We start from the raw sequence: 21103 nt of genomic DNA on the forward strand, positions 1-21103 counted from the left end.
GATGTCTTCAGCGTTTGGTGGTTCAGGTTAGCTTGAATGTTAGCCGCTACTTCTGCTGCTGTCACGCTGCACGGTGTAGCGATCCTAACAAAGTACCCGTACGTTAAAAACGATGTGATTTAGCATATTTTTAGTATCGATACTTAATTAAAAGAGCGATCAGAGCTCACGCGCTGCTCCGTGTCGAGCTGGCTGCGCACACTGCGCAGCGCTCACAGCGAGGGGCGTTAAGTGGCGGAATTTTCGGCTTTAAAAATAAAAAAAGATGCCAGAAGTGAAATGTTTAAGTTCAGTCTGTAAAGTTCTGTAACTCTACAGCTGCTCATCCTGATGAACTCTGTATCCTCTTTCCAGATACAGAACGGCCTCATAGTGTATAATCATTGATCAATGCTATGATGGCTCATGTAGTTTCATTCATATCTTGCTGTATTAATACTAATATTACTGCCATTTGTTTAGTGTCGGAAAAAGTTGGTAAAAAGTGAACCATACAGATATTTTATTTATTACTATTATAGATAAATATACCAATATCGTATTTATGGTATACTGTTTTTATGGTATTGTATCAGTATCATGATATTTATGGCAGGTATGGTATAGAAGATCGTGACAACCAGGTAGAGGCAGAACAGACTCAAGGACCAGACTCGTGGCTCATCAGAGCACAAGACTTGAAGACTTGTTCACGCCAACAACAAAAAAGGAAGTTGGTTCATGAATGACCATATTATACACAATATTACTATTATTATAGGGCCCGATCACTGACTTGGTGTCAGAATGGAGGACCTACAGATTATCATACAACGGCCAACATCGATGTTAGTGGAAGTCACCACCAGCCCCCGCGCGCCTATCCTCCTCACCTTTTTCACCCCTGACCCGTTTTCATGCCTGTTTTGAGTACTAAAAATGAGATGGACCATCTCTGGAAAGCATTTAATAACTTGTCCTTGCCTTTTGAACAGAAGTGTGATGATGTGAAAACCCACTCGTGTTGGTACTTGGCAGGTCGACGCGCAGAAATCACATTCCAGTTACACGGTTAATATGATGGAAGAGTTTAAAAATGATTGTGCTGCTGTTAATTGTGAAACCAACAACTTCTGACGTTGAATATCATCCATACAGTATGAAACTTATTATTATTAAAGGTGGACCTGAGGCCTGCGTCTGGATCTCTGAACCCCAGGGCCGACCAGGCTGAGGGTCTGAGGGCGGTATTCATCTTCATGTTTGGAGACGACGCCATGGCGCCTAACGACTTTATTATTAAAATATCCTCTTTTTTTTAAAATTCCATCTCACTCGCACAAACATAATGAAGATGTTGCTGATGCTGACAGTATATACCGTCAGTGCTAAGCATCGATTTGATTTATTTGACCCTAAAGCTATTGCACAAACTGACTTTTACACACACGGGGGAGTAAGTTACGTTTGAGCTTTTTTTTTTAGCATAATATATCACAAGCGGTGGGAATGTTTTATTTCCATGTAGTGACTCAGTCTCCTGGTCTGGGAGAGAGCTGTGCAGCCAGACCCAGGTGTATAGCCGAACAATCTGGTCCTCCCAGTTGATGAATGCCCTCCTTGACGACGAGTGGAGTCTGAGGATGCAGGAGAGGAGACCACTACTGTACGGGTGCACACTGGGATGCAGAGTCCTACAAGAACCTGTTCTGACACGTAGCCTCAGAAGAGGAAAGAGGAAGTGAAACCCTGATTTTCAGAGATATTTTGAATATATATCTGACATTATAGGATTACTTCATGTCCACAGGGTTAGGGGGGTGCGCGCGCGAGACGGCGAGCAGAGAATTGTTGACAGGGGGGGTGCGCGCGAAGCGGCGAGCGCCGCGGAGAATTGTTGACTGGGGGGTGCGCGCGAGACGGCGAGCAGAGTGACGGGGGGGGGGGGGGGGGATTGTTGACGGGGTGCGAGGACAGACAGACAGACAGACACACACACACTGATAAAGCCAGCAAAGTCGAGGGTATACCCCACCCACCACACCAGATAGCCCTGCCCTTACTGACCCACCACTCCAGCGAGCTGGAAGCCACTTCTATTTACAGACTCTGGTTCGGTGCTCCGTGACGTCACGACTCGAGTGATGTCACAGCACAGTGACAATGTTTCCAAAATGTGTCTTTGATCCGCCCCGATGCGCGCGAGCCGGCGAGCGGAGAATTGTTGAGGGGGGGGGGGGGTGCGCGCGAGACGGCGAGTGGAGAATTGTTGGGGGGTGCGCGCGAGACGGCGAGCAGAGAATTGTTGACGGGGGTGCTTGCGAGACGGCGAGCGGAGAGTTGTTGGGGGGGGCCGGGGGTGCGCGCGAGACGGCGAGCAGAGAATCGTTGAGGGGGGGGGGGGGTGCGCGCGAGACGGCGAGCAGATAATTGTTGACGGGGGTGCACGCGAGACGGCGAGCGGAGAGTTGTTGGGTGGGGCCGGGGGGTGCGCGCGAGACGGCGAGCAGAGAATTGTTGACTGGGGTGGGGTGCGCGCGAGACGGCGAGCGGAGAATTGTTGAGGGGGTGCGCGAGACGGAGAATTGTTGACTGGGGGTGCGCGCGAGACGGCGAGCGGAGAGTTGTTGACGGGGGGTTGCGCGCGAGACGGCGAGCAGAGAATCGTTGTGGGGCGTGAGACGGAGGATTGTTGACTGGGGGGGGGGGGGGGTGCGCGCGAGACCGCGAGCGGAGAATTGTTGACGGGGGGGGGGGGGTGTGCTTGAGATGGCGAGTGGATAATTTTGTTGACGGGGAGGGGGTTGCGCGCGAGACCGCGAGCGGAGAATTGTTGACGGGGGGCACTGAAAATGAAGTGACGTCACGGACAATGTCACAGAGATCAAACGTTCCCAGTTCACCATCACTACACGTTTGCGCTTTTTTGGGGTGGACAAGTTTTCAAGACATTTGGCCAATGCGCTATTCATTATTATTTATTTTATATTATATATTATGATATATCGATACAAACTCATTAACATTAAGAGGCTGTACAAAAACCTCCTGCTCTGTGAACCAGCACCTATCCACTGAAAAACCCATTTTTTTCATAACAATATACACTTTCTTCAATCAAACAAGTTTTCTTAAATGTTATGGCTTGAAATTATCACATAAATGAAAATAATTATTTAATTTATCTCTGCTTTTCTAAACCTGAAACAATTACAGTCTCATTGTAACAAAGTTAATCTTTCACAGTTTTACATCAGTTTATACATGTTTTGAATAAACATGATTCCTCTTAATAATGATAATTAACACAGTTATATGAAGCAGAATTTAAATGTTACAAATCCACAGTAAAGCCTGCCAGTAAATGAAAGGCAGACAAACACACATCACAACACTTCATCTATGAAATATTTATTAGAAACCGCAAACATTCAAACTCAGCAGGTGTCATTCCATAGAGCTGACTGATAATCCTATTTCTGAATGAACTGAATAGGTGAACAGAATATGTAATACAGTCGTTTGCATGTCAAAGTGTCTAAATATATAGAATACTACAAAAATATATCATAACAATAACATATCAAATATGTAATATAGTGATTAGAGACAGGGACCGTGACAATAGGTTAACATTTGTGTTGGTTGTCTTTACTTTAGTGCATGTTGACTACGGACGTTGGACACGCTGTCTATTCTGCAGAGGGCGTGGCTGGACGCGAGTGGGCGTGGCTCTGGCTTCGTCACGCAGCTCCTTCTTCCTCGATTTCTTTGCTACGCGAGTCTGACTTGGAGGAAAGTGAACGTCGCCCAGAAAGGAAACTAAAAACAAAACAGGAGGCGGGAGCAGAAACCAACAACTAACCCCCAAAAGCTGGTAATGCTCGAACATATTACCGAATGTTTCCCCCGAACGTTCCGTCTGTGTGTTTTAATATGACGACGAGCGGGTAACTGCCATGTTTCTCTCGCGGCCCTTGGAGCCGTCGGTTAGCTCGCGGTAGCCCCCGTGGCCTGTTAGCAGGCCACGGGGGTTTAGGCGCGGGGACGTTGGACGTATCCGTCCGCCGTTCTCCAAAATAGGGCCGCGGTGCTTTCCGTTGGCTAACTGGCGGCCACGAAATTTATCATTGAAGCCACATAAGTGGAGCGTGTTACTATGGATGCGATGTGCTGCGGACTAGTCATATTGAAGCCCGTGTGATTTTTTTTGTGGGAGGGGGGCGGAGGGGTGACGTGAGACATTTTCACTCTTCTCTTTAAGAAGAGGGAGGTAAACGTGCTAGCTTGCGCGCGCTAGTGGCGCTAAGCAGGCCTCTGCACGCTGTCGTTTGCAAATGCCGGGGACGAGAAGACAAAAAAAGACCCTACGTGTTTCTAAACCGGGCATTTGTGGCTGTAGAGGACGACGCTTCGCTAATCCTGGATTCATGGTTGGCGGCGTTTCACCGTTACTTGAGTAAAACGAGACGGGTTTTTTTTCCCGGCCGCTTTAGCGGCGATCTCATCCAGAGAAAGCAGGCCAGGGCGTGAGACCATCCCCCATCCTGGAAGATGTGTTTTCACTGTATTCTTTAGTTATTCGCTCAAATAAATTACGTCCTAATTCTGACATAGCCCTCGTGCTCCATCCCATATGACACGCCTCTTTCCACTTAATATATATACCAACATAATGGTACACGACACTCGAGCTCCGGGTGCTCTTCACATACACATGTAGCTAGCTGTATTTTATGGATCTTAATTTCATTTTCCTGACTGAATGGTTAACCATGATCACACTGTTATGCAACATCAGCATGATTCAGTGCAACCATATACTTGGTAAGCTGTACACGATGTGAGAGGAAAAGATATTTGAGGCTTAAAATCAAGCTGTACCGGCTATACCTACATTCTTACTCATTAAACTACTGTCTACGTGATATATTGTCAATAAAAAATAAAAAATATTGTATTTATATATATGTTATGTATTTATTTCTGCAATTGACTTGTTGATAATTCCTGAACTGGGGCTGTAATTAATTCAGGACGGGCACAGCGGACTGACATAAATGCACTTGTGAACTCTTATTGATGCTCATGTTTTTTAACCATAGGCTTTAAATCTGTATTGTCTCTGATCTATTCTAGTGTGGTTGCATACACGCATCGATAATCTTGAGCATTAGTTGCGTCCGAATGAGAGATGGACACGCCGTCCAGTCTGTCTTTGTTTACTTTTAATTGACACATGTAACTTTAAATTTATTCAAGATAAATGTGATTCAATAATGTGGGAAATTATGTAAGCATGCAATGACAAACGGAGCTATACAAAAAGATCACTAAAATGGGAGTCCGTATTAAACCGAGTCATTCAGCTGCACCTAACGTGACATTAAAGACACGACTCCTCCGGATCCCTTTTTAAGCTCGATAATAGTCTTCCTCTCAAACTGTTCTCTTTGGCCCAAATCATGTAGAAAGTTGACATAATTTCTGGAAATGTCAAATGTGTGTCCTCTTAATGCCATGATCTCAAGATGTTTGCTCGCTGCCATACTGACGGAGTTGTTTTGATTTTTCTTTTCAGCCTCAGGAGCAGTGAAGTGTCTTCATGGCAGTTCGTCGAGGACACATTAAGTACTTGAAAGTGAGTGAGATCTCAAACGTCGCTGCAGTGTATGATCAACTGAGTTTTGGCAGGTATTTTAGGTGTCAGGGTGGTTGTAATTGGATGCAGTTACACGGTAGCAAGACATTTGTTTGCAGGAAATGTACAAACTAAAGTTTTTTTCTCCTTATACATTTTTTCGAAGGATGTAATGACTGCAAAAAGTAATCTGTTGTTATTTTTGCTCAAATTTAAGGATTATATATTTGAAATGAGTAAGCACTGAGATACATCAAACTTCCCACCATCTATGCCCATGCATACTGGTTTAATACAGGAGTCTCATTCATCCTCTCATGCAGCGTATCTTACCCACCAGAATACACAATCACAACCCTTCTCTTGCATGAATGGACCTCTGTCGTTTCCATTTTAGCCACCAGCAAAAGTGTCCGCCATGACACGCTCTGCTGAACAGATAGCAGTTGTACCTTTTTAATTAGTAGGTTGCATTCGGGCTCCATTCTTGTGGTTGCTTTACATTGTTCACTAAACTAATTTTAGACTGGTTATAAGGCGAGACATCACTGACCTGACTGAGGTCATCTGGGGTAAAACAAGTTGCTTGCATATGTTGCAAATGTAAAACTTGAGTCCTTTTCTATCGCATTATATTCTATTTATTGCATTTCAAGCTGGCTCAGCAGATACTACTACATTGAGACCATTGTCATCACGTGTTTGTCGTATTAGTTCCCATTATGTGGCCTTTAAAGCTTTCTCTTTTGCATTGAAAACTATAAACTCAAAACATCAGAGTAATCCATTTGTGACACTTGATTGAGTTGGATATAATAAATGAATGACTGGGAAATAGATAGCTTATTCTACTAGAGTGGGAAATAAATTTAGTCCCTGTTTATTTTTTTTAACGGAATTTTATTTGATGTACATTTTCCATCAATTCTTTGTTTTGTGTAGCAAAGCGTCTCACGACGCGTGTAGTGCTCCAACTAATGATTTTTTTCATTATGGATTAATCTGCTGAAATACTATCTCAACCAATTAAGAGTTGTGTCTATAACATCTTGGAAAATAGTGAAAATACACTATAGAGTTGACCCAGCATTAGAGTAATGAGTTAACATTGCTTGTTTTATTTCACCAATGCTCAACAATTGGTGTTATTCATTTATTAATGTTAATGTGTTTGATTGGTCGCCTAGGTGATTTTCTATCTGTCAATTAATCTGTAAATTATTTTCGCTCTAGTTTTGTCAAACGCTGTGTACTTATCCCGCTTTGTGTTCCCCCGGCGCAGCAGGCCGACCTACAGGAGGTGTATGACATGTCGAATGGTTATGAAGACCTCATGGGAGGGGACGAGGACAAGGACTCCAAGACCAACCTGATCGTGAACTACCTGCCTCAGAGCATGACGCAGGACGAGCTGCGGAGCCTCTTCAGCAGCATCGGCGAGGTGGAGTCCGCCAAGCTGATCCGAGACAAAGTCGCAGGTATGCAACTCTCTGAAGCGATAAGACCTGTGACCGACCAGATGGACGCTTACGCACAAGATTTTGTTTTAAATGGCAAATGATTTATGTTACAGCCTCTGAATACACCTGTGGTGGTTCAGCTTTATGACTTAAAAATAGTTTGGACTTTCACTCATTTCCCAATGATCTTCATTGGAAGGATATCTACCAAAGGCCTGTTTTCTGGCTCCTTCTTTCTCAGGGATTTTTAAAAGTAATTTATATAATTCTAATTTTTATTTGAAAGATATCCCAAATTGATTTCCTGTTTTGAGTCGAGTAGTAGTTTGCTCAGTTTTTCCACCACCATAGACTTGTTTTATTTATTCCAGTCCCGTAGACAGTCCATTTGTTTGTTTTTTGTCTGGAATAGCATGCAATGTTGAGATTTTGTTTTGTTTTTTAAAATACTTATTTGTTTGCAGATTTTTTTTAACTATACAACGTTTTTTTGTTTTGTTTTATTTTATTGTTTTCCTTTTTTTTTTTTCTCTAGGCCACAGTTTAGGGTACGGATTTGTTAACTATCTTAACCCTAGTGATGCAGACAGAGCTATCAGTACACTGAATGGACTAAGGCTACAGTCCAAAACTATCAAGGTAACGTGCAATAAGGTGTTCTATTCTCAAACCAACGATGTCATGTCATATAACTCCTGTGACTCTTGTGCTGTCCGCTAACTAGCTAGTACATGTCAGCCCGAGGAAGTGATACTGCTTTTACAGCTCATTTACTGCCCTTTTTGACATGTCCATTGAGTTTCACTATAATTTGACTTATTTCATTTGACACATTCTGTCAAATTCAGTGTGTCTCATTTATTTAAATCCTAAACAATTTTTTTTTTTTTTTTTTATCAGTTGGTTTCATTTTTCCATTGCTGTGATGTTTCTTTTATGCTTTAATCTTTTAACAGACCAACGATGTAATACCTAAAAGCAATTATAATAACATATTTATTCAGTTTTTCAGACGAAACTTTTCAGATTAATTAGTTGTAGCTCATAAAACGCATATAATCGTTTATTGTACTTTTAGTGGGTTTCTTTTGTTACTTTGTTTTGTACGTGTGCATCAGTAGAGTTTTAATCTGTCACTTGTTGCTTCCTGTTGCTAGGTTTCATATGCACGGCCCAGCTCTGATACAATAAAGGATGCCAACCTGTATATCAGCGGCCTGCCAAAGGCCATGACCCAGAAGGACGTGGAGGACATGTTTTCACATTTTGGACACATCATTAACTCCCGTGTCCTTGTTGACCAGGCCACCGGAATAACCGGTAAATTGCTTCCTTACTTTACTTTATACTGCCTTCTGTTGAAACGAGAGTAGTTATGCTGTTTGTCTCAGGATAGGCAGTAACCCCCCCCTCCCTCCCCGTTGTCTCGTATCCAGGCTCGTCCCGCGGTGTGGCTTTCATCAGGTTTGACAAGCGGGCCGAGGCAGAGGAGGCCGTCAAAAACCTGAACGGCCAAAAGCCTCCCGGAGCCGCCGAGCCAATCACCGTGAAATTTGCTGCCAACCCAAACCAGACGAAGAACACGCAGCTCATCTCTCAGCTCTACCACAACCAGTCCCGGCGCTTCGGGGGGCCCGTGCACCACCAGGCACAGCGGTTCAGGTGAGCGGGGGATGGGATCTTTACCGACCTTGAAAACCGGTCATTGAAACAACTGCTTATGTACGACGTGTTTCTGGCTCTAGTAGAAAGCACACAGGAAGAGTTTTAATATATATCACAAGTAAATGAAGCGGAGCTAAACTGACATGTTGATAAATCGTATACATCACCGTGTTAAGTATGAATAACGCATTTCCAGAGCGAGAATACTCAATACTTTAGCGTTATGGACAGTTGTTCTGACAAAAATAGACATTTGATGATGTCAATTGTGATTTGGGAAATTATGAATGGGCTTTTTTGCTGTTTGGGATCTTTTTTACGAAGCAATCAAAAGAATCAACATTTATTTAAATAAATACACTCTGATTAATCCACAAGTAAACAATCTCTGTTGCAGGTTCTCCCCCATGGCTGTTGATCACATGAGTAGTGCGAGCAGTACCAGCACTCCCGGGAACTCCAGCTCCGGCTGGTGCATCTTCGTCTACAACCTGGGCCAGGACGCCGACGAGAGCATCCTTTGGCAGATGTTCGGCCCCTTCGGCGCCGTCACCAACGTCAAGGTGATCCGCGACTTCAACACCAACAAGTGCAAGGGCTTTGGCTTCGTTACCATGACGAACTACGAGGAGGCGGCCATGGCCATCGCCAGCCTGAACGGCTACCGGCTCGGAGACAAGATGCTGCAAGTGTCCTTTAAGACCAGCAAGGGCCACAAGTAGAGAGAGAGAGACGGACAATCGGGTGTAGAGGAGAGGCGGGAGTGACCTGCGCCAGGCTTTTATAGCAGAGAGCAGAAGTATTGGGTTTAAAAAAAATAATCTAGCACATGTGTTTGGGTTTTTAGTGTGTTAAGAGTTAAACGACATTTACACTCTTCTGCATCTTTTGTTTTCTTGTTGTTTTTCTTCATCTTTATACTCATGCTTGAGGACACTGTAGTTTTTAAAAAAAATTAGTGAGGGGATGGAGAGGGTAAAATCCTGTGATGCCCCCCCCTCCCCCCCAAGATGACTAAAATACGTATGTGTTGCATGTTTAACAGAGGAGACTTGAAGAAAGAGGCACGCAAAATGGTTCTGGGCGGCGCACTAAACACGCGGCGCACGAGGAAAAGCTCCAAATTGTTTCTCCGACTGACATTTCAGTGGATGATTTGGTTTAAAGACGGTGAGGACCAATATTTTGGTAATTTTGTTTTGGAGAAAGAAGTGCTCTGTCCTCGATCCTCCTCCATAAGTAGAACTAGATGCATTAAATTATCACCCAGTGGATATACGGACCTACAGTACCGCTCACCGTCTCGAGTTCATTTAAGAGTAAAGCACTTTTGACCAGTCTGCTTTCGGTTATTATGAATATCAGTCTTTTTGATGTTAATCTTTGACTTTTGCTCACGCTCCTACCAGGTTAACCATTTTTTTTAGCATGACGAGCTTTGGAGGTTTTTGTTTTATTATCCCCGTGTAAAGTGTCTTTTTTTAATTATAAGTTGTATTTCCGGAGAGTCCTGTTGAATATGAACCCCGGTCAATGAGTAGGGAATTGAGATGGACCAAAGGCGGGGATCCTATTATCGCAGATTTAAGGTACATTTCTACCTGTTTTTTAAGAGGTACGAAGCTTATATCTGAAACTGACTGAGAGCAATGTCCCTTAACCTCAGTATGTCTTTCTGTTTTGTTTTTTCTTTTATTTAGAGTTAATTTGTTTTCTTTTTCGTTTGGCTATTGATTCTTATTCGTTACAAACGAGTGCTTATCTCAAGTTTGAAGACTAATCAATCGATGGCCTTCTGTTAAAGTTTTTTGATTTGCTTTCTTTTCTTCCTTTCTTTTTGTTTTGGTTGTTTCACTTTGAGCATAAACCATTAAATTTTATTTCTTTTTGCCTAAAGTTTTGTTTGGTTTGTTTCTTTTATCTTTTTTTTAGATTTGGTTTGTTCTATTATTTTTCTAGCAGCAAATGTGCCGTGTTCAGAGGCCCCGTACACAATGGTCTGTTTCCATAGGAGACTTTTAAATGTCAGGAAACTATAAGGACCAATGTTGGTTGAAGATTATTTAACCTGTGCACAGACACGTGAAGGAAAGCGATTTGTCCTGATGACATTTCATGAAGCAACATTTCTAAGATTGCCAGATACATTTGAACCGCTGAAGCGTTGCATAGCCAGTTGAAGCTGTATGTCGATACCTTTTTTTCCTAGTCTTTTAGTCTTTTCAGCTGTTGTGAGTAGACGCCTGGCTCAGTACATCTGTTTTGATACCCGGCTGTTTGGGAGGGCATTTTATACTACGATTTAAATTTGATTTGTAGCTCGAGTGCAGTATTCTAGAGCGATATCTCAACACGACAAATAAGAATATACTTGAGGCTTTTAGACCCAACCCTGTTGATCTGGTCTTTGTCTTTTAACCAGTGAGGCTTTGTTTACCTGCTCAGCGAAACACTTTTTATATGATTCATTTAGATAAGATCTTTGGCATATCACAGCTCCTCTTTGAATGCTGCTGAATTTGGTCGATGGTCTCGTTCTCCAAGGTGGACGACGGGTGGCGCCGGTTCCATCGGTACCGTCATTGTTCTTAAATTTAACATCGCCACACATTTTACAGGGAAACCACTTGATATAATATAAAATCGTGTTTGGTCACAGTAACTTTTCTCATTTAAAAAACAAACAAAATCCCCCCGATTCTTCGTTAAAAGCCTAATTTGGTTGCCCCCTCCACTCCCTTTTTTAAAGAATTATTCCCATTCCAAGAATCGGATTAATTTTGATCTTAAAAGTGCTTTTTGATTTAGTAATTCCATGTTATTTTTGTGTCGCAATCTTTTAACTTTGTGCAATATTTTAAGGCTTGCTTAAAGCAGGTAATATTTGTTGTTGTTTTTGTCCTAGACTTATTTTTAGCATTTCTATTTTCTACTGACGTTTTATGTTACTGCTTAGTTCTTTCAGCAGTACAGTTGCAATTGCATGAAAGATGCAAGTGAATTTGTTTTGGGGGTAGTCAGATTTAACTGCATTCTGCCTTAATTTATAAGTGGGACGGTGTATTCTACATCAGAGGAGGCGTAAATATTTATTCAACAATGTATGCGGTCATACTTGTTACTTGGAGTGTTTTTAATTGTTCTTTTTGTTTTTCTTGGTTTTGAAGGACACTACGTTGAAGTCCCTTAAATGTCTAACATTGGATCATTTCAATAAAACACGTTGGCTTTTCAGAATTTAAAGAATTAAATGTCTTAAGAAGCATATTGTGAATTTTCTGTATTTTATTGACAAATGCCACATGTAAGGAAGTGTGTGAGTACACAGTTATACCAACAAGCCAAAGATGTTACTAAACCCGTGGTCCTGGACCAGGAGCTCCCTTCCAGCCCACAGGACTGGGCTCGCCACGCCTGTCCTCAACAGGCCCGGATCATCTTCAGAACCAGCAGCAACCCCCACTGTGTCAACACGCTCAGCATCACCAAGCAGGTCTCTGGGTGTCAGGGCCGAGCCGTGTGGGCTGTGGTCCCGACTTCAGTCTTTGTTTTCAGCTGCTGGTTATATCCAATGAATGGCTCCGCTACGGGGTCGGATCAGAACCTTTTATTACCATTTATGTTCTCACATAAAAGGAATTTGTCATGGTGGGTGGTGCGACAATAGACAATACATTTAACAACAATCAACGACGATCAACACAGTGCGAGAATTAAGAATATATGAATATATATATGTCAGGCATGAGAATCCCTCACCTTTCGGCGAAATTCGCCGTTTTGAAACCAAAATGGGTGACTTACGTGAATCGTGTAGATCCGAAGAGTTTTTGTTTTGGGGTGGGGGGGGGGGTCAATTGGCCGACCGGCGTTTATGAGATTGGAGTGGGACACGGAGAAAATGTGGAGTGGGTGCTCTTCGCAATAAAACATCTTTGATGGGACGTGTCGCGTCTTGGCCAATCAGCGTCAAGATGTCTTCAGCGTTTGGTGGTTTAGGTTAGCTTGAATGTTAGCCGCTACTTCTGCTGCTGTCGCGCTGCACGGTGGAGCGATGCTAACAAAGTACCCGTACGTTAAGAGCGATGTGATTTAGCATATCTTTAGTATCGATACTTCATTAAAAGAGCGATCAGAGCGCACGCGCTGCTCCGTGTCAAGCTGTTTGCACGCGCAGCGCTCACAGCGAGTGGCCTTAAGTGGCGGAATTTTCGGCTTTAAAAATACAAATAAAAAAAGATGCCAGAAGTGAAATGTTTAAGTTCAGTCTGTAAAGTTCTGTAACTCTACAGCTGCTCATCCTGATGAACTCTGTATCCTCTGGTCAGAGACTAACGGCCTCATAGTGTATAATCATTGATCAATGCTATGATGGCTCCATGTAGTTTCATTAATATCTTGCTGTATTAATACTAATATTACTGCCATTTGTTAAGTGTTGAAAAAGTTGGTAAAAAGTGAACCATACAGATATTTTATTTATTACTATTATAGATCAATATACCAGTATCGTATTTATGGTATACTGTTTTTATGGTATTGTATCATGATATTTATGGCAGGTATGGTATAGAAGATCGTGACAACCAGGTAGAGGCAGAACAGACTCGAGGAACAGACTCATGGCTCAGCAGAGCACAAGACTTGAAGACTTGTTCACGCCAACAACAACAAAAAGGAAGTTGGTTCATGAATGACCATATTATACACAATATTACTATTATAGTATTATAGGGCCCGATCACTGACATGGTGTCAGAATGGAGGACCTATAGATTATCATACAATGTCCAACATCGATGTTCGTGGAAGTCACCACCAGCCCCCCCCCCCCCCCCCCGCGCCTATCCTCCTCACCTTTTTCACCCCTGACCCGTTTTCATGCCTGATATGTGTGTATATATATATGAATATATATATAGTGGGGCAAAAAAGTATTTAGTCAGCCACCAATTGTGCAAGTTCTCCCACTTAAAAAGATAAGAGAGGCCTGTAGTTTTCATCATAGGTATACCTCAACTATTAGAGACAAAATGAGGGGGAAATCCAGAAAATCACATTGTAGGATTTTTAATGAATTAATTGGTAAATTAAAAAACTTAAACATTCAGTGAAATGTTTAAGTACTTTGTCTCCAATGCAGACAGTCAGTAAAGTTATGTATCTACAGCTGCTCATACTGATGAACTCTGTATCTTCTGGTCAGATAAAAGGCCGCTTAGTGTATAATCAAAGCTATGATGGCACCATGTAGTTTCATTAATATCTTGCTGTAGGCTTATACTGATATTACTGCCATTTGTTAAGTGTTAAAAAAGTTGGTAAAAAGTGAACCATACAGATGTTTTATTTATTACGATTATAGATAAATATACCAGAATCGTATTTATGGTATCATATTGTATTTATGGTATTGTATCGAATTATGGTATCATGGTATTTATGGCAGGTATCATATAGAAGTTATAATGTTATTATTGTGACAACCAGGTAGAGGCAGAACAAACTCACTATTGGAACTACACTCCCCACCCTGCAGGACTTGTACACCAGGAGGTGCAGAACCAGAGCCGGCAGGATCATGAAGGATCCTCACCACCCCAACAACAGACTGTTTCAGCTGCTGCGGTCAGGCAGGCGCCTCCGTAGTCACGCTGCAAGAACAGAGAGACTGAGACGGAGTTTCTTTCCTCAAGCCATCAGGACTGTGAACTCCGACCTCACCAGGACCCCCACATAGACCCACATAACTGCCCCTCTTAGGCACACACACACACACACACACACACACACACACACACACACTTACTGTAAATATTGTGTTGTTTTTTATTGTAAATAGTGTGTACTTGTTGCCCTTGCACATTCCTGCTGAGCATTGCCACTTTCATTTCACTGCACACCCTGTGTGTGTATGTGACAAATAAAACATCTTGAATCTTGAATCTTGAATCAAGGAACACAGTCATGGCTCAGCAGAGCACACGAGTCCTTGAAGACTTGTTCAGGCCAAAGAAAGGGAAGTTGGTTCATGAATGACTTTAACCATATGATATATAATGACAATGCATATTTGTTATTACTATCATTGTAGGGCCTGATCACTGACCTAGTCAGAACGGAGGACCCCCCCCCTACCAAAGTTCAGCTAAAAATATTATTAGCTTAATTAATTAGTTGCTGAAGAGAAAAAAATAAAATACAAATATTTTGATAATAATTTCACTTTAAATAATTAAAAAAACATGTTGTGGTTCCAGCTTCTTAAATTTGAAGATGTGCTGCTTTTCCATTTTTCCTAATTTAAATGATTTTAAAATAGTGTTATACTTGCGTTGGCCAGTAGGGGGCAGTAGCGGGGTTTGCCATGACTGGCGCCGTAATTCTAGTCTTAAACAAACAAGTTAGACCAGCGGAACACAGACAGTGACGCAGCTATTAATGTGAGTCTGTCTTATATATATATATATATATATTAATGTTATGTTCGCTCGCTTCGGCGGTGCTATATTTTGATAGTTATTAAGTGTGTAGTAGTTAAAGGGAAGACAGTTAATTAAGGCTAGCGCCGTTTAGCTAGCGGATGCTAATCGCGCGCTAGCGTTTTAGCACCATTGTGGCATCAGTAACCTGCCTGAGAATTACATTGTTCCATGAAAGATTAGATAGTTCCGTGTTGTGTCCCGCGACAGAAATAAACAGTAGTATGCACACACATCAGTACATATATGCATACACAACATGTGCATATAACAGGTTTCCTGGTGGAAGTCACTTCTTGTCAGTGCCTTCGATCTCCATGGCCTTGTCCGTCACCATGGAAACATTGTCACATGACATGTCTGTCCATGTCAGGAAGTTACTTGATTTGTAAAATAGTGTAACGTGGGACTTTTTAACCCGTGTGATTGTCGCTCAAGTGGGACGTAGAGATTTCTCTGAATGGGCCTCGCTCCCATTCACACATGGGCCCATAAAAAATGAATATTACCGAATATTTCAAGGTGTGGCGGACATCTTACCTGGTTCACCATCATCTCTCAAGGTGTTGTAACTATTTTATTAGTAATAATGTATATACATCTATTATATTCTTATTTAATAAGAATCTAAATATCTATATTATAGATATTTAGATATATTTAGATATAATGTGTATATATATATATGTATTTATAGTCTTTATATATAAAGTATATATATTTAGATATATATATACACTACCGTTCAAAAGTTTGGGATCACCCAGACAATTTCGTGTCTTCCATGAAAAATCACACTTTTATTTATCAAATGAATATAAAATATAGTCAAGACATTGACAAGGTTAGAAATAATGATTAATATTTGAAATATTAATTTTGTTCTCCAAACTTCAAGCTCAAAGGAAGGCCAGTTGTAAAGCTTATATCACCAGCATAACTGTTTTCAGCTGTGCTAACATAATTGCACAGGTTTTCTCATCAGACATTAGTCTTCTAAGGCGATCAGCAAACACAATGTACCATTAGAACACTGGAGTGATCGTTGATGGAAATGGGCCTCTATACACCTCTGGAGATATTTCATTAGAAACCAGACGTTTCCACCTAGAATAGTCATTTACCACATTAACAATGTAGAGAGTGTATTTCTGATTTCTAATTTAATGTTATCTTTATTGAAAAAACAGTGCTTTTCTTTGAAAAATAAAGTCATTTCTAAGTGATCCCAAACTTTTGAACGGTAGTGTATATGTATGTGTACATATATATGTATATATATGACCAGTGGAGAACCACTGCCCCAGACCAGTTGACTTTGTTAGTTGTGATTTTGGTCTATACAAAACAAGATGAATCATACAAATAAACCGGTCATTCACAAAGAGTTATATTAATATTATTATGAAGTAGTATTAACTTCAGTGGCACTTGAATAGCACTTACTTATCGTATTACTTATGACAGGCACGTGCACAGACATTTTGGGGGGCAGGTGCTCAAACCAAAAAGGGCACCCATTGCCAAACATGTTTTGTGACAGAGTTGAAGCATAAGCAGCATTACACTGATGATGCTGTCCTCGACCTGCGTTTCCTCTGGCAGCATCAGACCACGAGCTTACATGTTCTTTATGGATAAAGATGAATTATATAGCAACAACAGTACAAGTGTTCTGATTGGCTAATGGGTCGTCATGCCAGCCACGTATCGCCCTCCTCGCCGGTCTGATACGGATCTGTATTGCCCTCTTACGTCACTTTCAAAATGAGCGACATTGATAGACATCAACAGCCAAGAGCAGTGGTGCTCAAACTAAGGCCCGTGGGCGAATCGGCCGCCTCCACATTTGGCCCGGCCTCTGAACAAGAGAGGCCGTATGATTTTTCAGTCTGGCCGCAAATCCCAGACTAGCCCCTGTTAAATAGAACGGAATAAGAACTCTCTCTCTCTCTCTCTTCTCTCTCTCTTTTCTCTCCTCTCTCTCCTCTCTCTATCTCTTTTCTCTCTCTCATCTCTCTCTTTTCTCTCTTCTCTCTCTCTCCCCTCTCTCTCTCCTCTCTCTTCTCTCTCCTCTCTCTTCTCTCTCTCCTCTATCCCCCTCTCTCTCTCTTTTCTCTCTCTCTCTCTCTTCTCTCTCTTCTCTCTCTCCTCTCTCTCCATCTCTCTCTAAACATAACTAACGTCAGTAAACAGCTGGACGAGGCTTTGAAATCACGGATTTCGTGAGTTTTTGTTTGTTTATTTTTTTAGTAAACGTCGGATCAGTCGTGACGTCATGTTTTCAGCAGCGCTAATGTTGTGGTCGATTTATCACCAAACAACGTCAGGGAACGAACACGTCATGATCTGTGTGTCTGGTGCTGCGGGTCAGAGAGGAGGTGCACCGTTTAGTAGGCACTGCGCGGAGGAAGTGGAGGAGGAGGAGGAGGAGGAGCGCGGGGGCTCGTGACCGTCGCAGAGCATGTCGGGGCGAACACAAGAACTCAAATAAATGCCCCGTCGGATGTTAAAAACACATTTGGGAACTTGATGACAGAGGTAACTTTTATTCTTAAATACTGATGAATGAAAAAAGTGGGCTCCAGCAAAGGGCACTTTCTCATCCAGAGCAAAGAGGCTGGTGCTTGAGCACCACTGAGGCTCTATCTGTGCACGTGCCTGACTATAAGTAATACCATAAGTACAACCATAAGCAAAACCATGCGTAATACCTTAACCAATACCATAAGTACTACCAGAAATCAGGCACGTGCACAGATAGAGCCCTGGTGGTGCTCAGCACCAGCCTCTTTCTGGATGAGAAAGTGCCCTTTGCTGAACCACTTTTTCATTCATCAGTATTGAATAAAGTTACTCTCTGTCATCAAGTTCCCAAATGTTTTAATATCCGACGCATTTATTTGAGTTGTGAGAATTTCGCCCGACATGCTCTGCGACGGTCAGCCCCCTGCCGCGCCTCCTCCTCCTCCTCCACTTCCTCCTCGCAGTGCTACGGGTGCACCTCTCCTCTGACCCGCAGCACCAGACACACAGATCATGACGTGTGTTCCTGACGTTTTGGTGATCAACCACAACATTAGCGCTGCTGAAAACATGACGTCAACTGATCCGACGTTTACTAAAAAATAAACAAACAAAAACTCACGAAATCCGTGATTTCAAAGCCTCGTCCAGCTGTTTACAGACATTAGTTATGTTTAGAGAATAGAGAGAGAGAGAGAGAAGAGAGAGAAGAGAGAAAAGAGAGAGAGAGAAAAGAGAGAGAAGAGAGAAAAGAGAGAGAGAGGAGAGAGGGAGAGAGAGAGGAGAGAGAGAAGAGAGAGAGAGAGAAAAGAGAGAGAGAGAGAGAGAGAAAGAGAGGGGGGAGAGAGAGAGAGAGATAAAGAGAGAGAGAGAGAGAGAGGGAGATAAAGAGAGAGAGAGAGAGAGAGAGAGAGAGTTCTTATTCCGTTCTATTTAACGGCTAGTCTAGGATTTGCGGCCAGACTGACAAAATCATACGCCTCTCTTGTTCAGAGGCGGGCCAAATGTGGAGGCGCGTATTCGCCCAGGCCTTAGTTTGAGGACCACTGCTCTTGGCTGTTGATGTCTATCAATGTCGCTCATTTTGAAAATGACGTAAGAGGGCAGTACGGATCCGTATCAGACCGGCGAGGAGGGCGATACGTGGCTGGCATGACGACCCATTAGCCAATCAGAACACTTGTACTGTTGTTGCTATATAATTCATCTTTATTCAGAAAGAACATGTAAGCTCGTGGTCTGATGCTGCCAGAGGAAACGCAGGTCGAGGACAGCATCATCAGTGTAATGCTGCTTATGCTTCAACTCTGTCACAAAACATGTTTGGCAATGGGTGCCCTTTTTTTTGGTTTGAGCACCTGCTCCCCAAAATGTCTGTGCACGTGCCTGCTTATAGTATTACTTATGGTATTACTCATGGTATTTTTGTAGTTTGGCTTTCTTGAAGAAATGTTACTTTCTTGATTCTTGTTGTCCTTAGTTTGTACTCATGGTTGAATTCCCTTATTGTGAGTCGCTTTGGATGAAAGCGTCTGATAAATGAAATATAATGAAGTAAATATTGCTCATAAACCGCTCTTAGTCTGGACTCTCCCCCGAGACCTGTGGACCAGGGTCTAATGCCCCGGACAACAGCTCCGAGGATCACTGAGCCTCTCAAACTCTTTCACCACGATAAGGTGGCGGTTTCCAAGAGATCCCCCTCCTCCCCGTCGCAGGCTTTGGTTCCCCCCGTCACCGGCTCCAGTCCCCGGTGTTCTGTCGCAGGCTTTGGTTCCCCCCGTCACCGGCTCCAGTCCCCGGTGTTCTGTCGCAGGCTTTGGTTCCCCCCGTCGCCGGCTCCAGTCCCCGGTGTTCTGTCACAGGCTTTGGTTCCCCCCGTCACCGGCTCCAGTCCCCGGTGTTCTGTCACAGGCTTTGGTTCCCCCCGTCACCGGCTCCAGTCCCCGGTGTTCTGTCGCAGGCTTTGGTTCCCCCAGTCACCGGCTCCAGTCCCCGGTGTTCTGTCGCAGGCTTTGGTTCCCCCCGTCGCCGGCTCCAGTCCCCGGTGTTCTGTCACAGGCTTTGGTTCCCCCCGTCACCGGCTCCAGTCCCCGGTGTTCTGTCACAGGCTTTGGTTCCCCGTCACGGCTCAGTCCCAGTGTTCTGTCGGTTCCCCCAGGCTTTGGTTCCTCCGTCGCGGCTCCAGTCCCCGAGCCACGCCCTGGTTGTTTCCACCTGTGTCTCGTTCCCCAGTGTATTTAGTCTCGTCTTCCTGCTTGTTCTGGGTCTGATCGTTTTGTTCCTGTCGGTTCTTGTCCATGTGTCCATGTTCCTGCTCGATCCAATTGAATAAACCTTGTTTTGAGAACTCTTCCTGCTGCTCTTCGTGGCAATCTCCCCCCCACCCACCCACTCTTTTTTTTGGTGATTTTTTTTTGTGATGGGTATCATGATATCCCCCCCCCATCACCCACCCACCCGTTGTCATTTTTTTTTGTTTTTTTGTGTGTGTGATGGGTATCATGATATCCCACCCACCCACTCTCTTTTTTGTTGTTGTTGTTGTTGTTGTGATGGGTATTATGATATCCCACCCACCCACCCACCCACCTACCTGTTGATGTTGACCTTGAGGACGTCTCTCACCTGGAGGATGTTCCTGAGAACGGACTTGAGGAGGGTACTCACCTTGAAGTCAGTTCTCACCTTGAGGACCTCGGAGACGGCCCTGTGGTGGCAGGTATGGTATAGAAGATCTTCTTTTTTTTTTGGATGGGTATCATGATACCCCCCCTCCCCCTCCCCCCGTCACCGGCTCCAGTCCCCGGTGTTCTGTCGCCAGCTTTGGTTCCCCCCGTCGCCGGCTCCAGTCCCCGGTGTTCTGTCGCCAGCTTTGGTTCCCCGTCCGGCTCCAGTCCCGTGTTCTGTCGCCAGCTTTGGTTCCCCATCGCGGCTCCAGTCCCGGTGTTCTGTCGCCAGCTTTGGTTCCCCGTCACGGCTCCAGTCCCGGTGTTCTGTCGCCAGCTTTGGTTCCCCGTCGCCGCTCCAGTCCCGGTGTTCTGTCGCAGCTTTGGTTCCCCGTCGCCGCTCCAGTCCCGGTGTTCTGTCGCCAGCTTTGGTTCTCCCGCCGGCTCCAGTCCCGGTGTTCTGTCGCCAGCTTTGGTTCCCCGTCGCGGCTCCAGTCCCGGTGTTCTGTCGCCAGCTTTGGTTCTCCCGTCGCGGCTCCAGTCCCGGTGTTCTGTCGCCAGCTTTGGTTCCCCATCGCGGCTCCAGTCCCAGTGTTCTGTCGCCAGCTTTGGTTCCCCGTCCGGCTCCAGTCCCCCGTGTTCTGTCGCCAGCTTTGGTTCTCCCGTCGCCGCTCCAGTCCC

General features: G+C 43.7%; 1 protein-coding gene across 3 annotated transcripts; it reads left to right on the forward strand.

Annotated features, from left to right (window-relative positions):
• The first annotated feature begins 3726 nt into the window (after positions 1 to 3726).
• On the forward strand, positions 3727 to 12012 carry LOC130201064 (ELAV-like protein 1). Of its 3 annotated transcripts, none has more exons than XM_056425734.1 (7): positions 3727 to 3856; positions 5561 to 5620; positions 6906 to 7098; positions 7616 to 7719; positions 8238 to 8400; positions 8517 to 8742; positions 9143 to 12012. In XM_056425734.1, exons 2-7 carry the CDS (start codon positions 5585 to 5587, stop codon positions 9465 to 9467), a joined length of 1047 nt encoding a protein of 348 aa, XP_056281709.1. In that variant the 5' UTR covers positions 3727 to 3856; positions 5561 to 5584; the 3' UTR covers positions 9468 to 12012. The 3 variants fall into 3 exon arrangements, with proteins under 3 accessions (XP_056281709.1, XP_056281708.1, XP_056281710.1); XM_056425733.1 differs by having other exon boundaries at positions 3729 to 3856; positions 6903 to 7098; XM_056425735.1 differs by lacking the exons at positions 3727 to 3856; positions 5561 to 5620; positions 7616 to 7719 and having other exon boundaries at positions 7011 to 7098.
• The last annotated feature ends 9091 nt before the right edge of the window (positions 12013 to 21103 follow it).

This window comes from Pseudoliparis swirei, chromosome 11, assembly GCF_029220125.1.
Source record: "Pseudoliparis swirei isolate HS2019 ecotype Mariana Trench chromosome 11, NWPU_hadal_v1, whole genome shotgun sequence".
NCBI classification, from domain to species: Eukaryota; Metazoa; Chordata; class Actinopteri; order Perciformes; family Liparidae; genus Pseudoliparis; species Pseudoliparis swirei.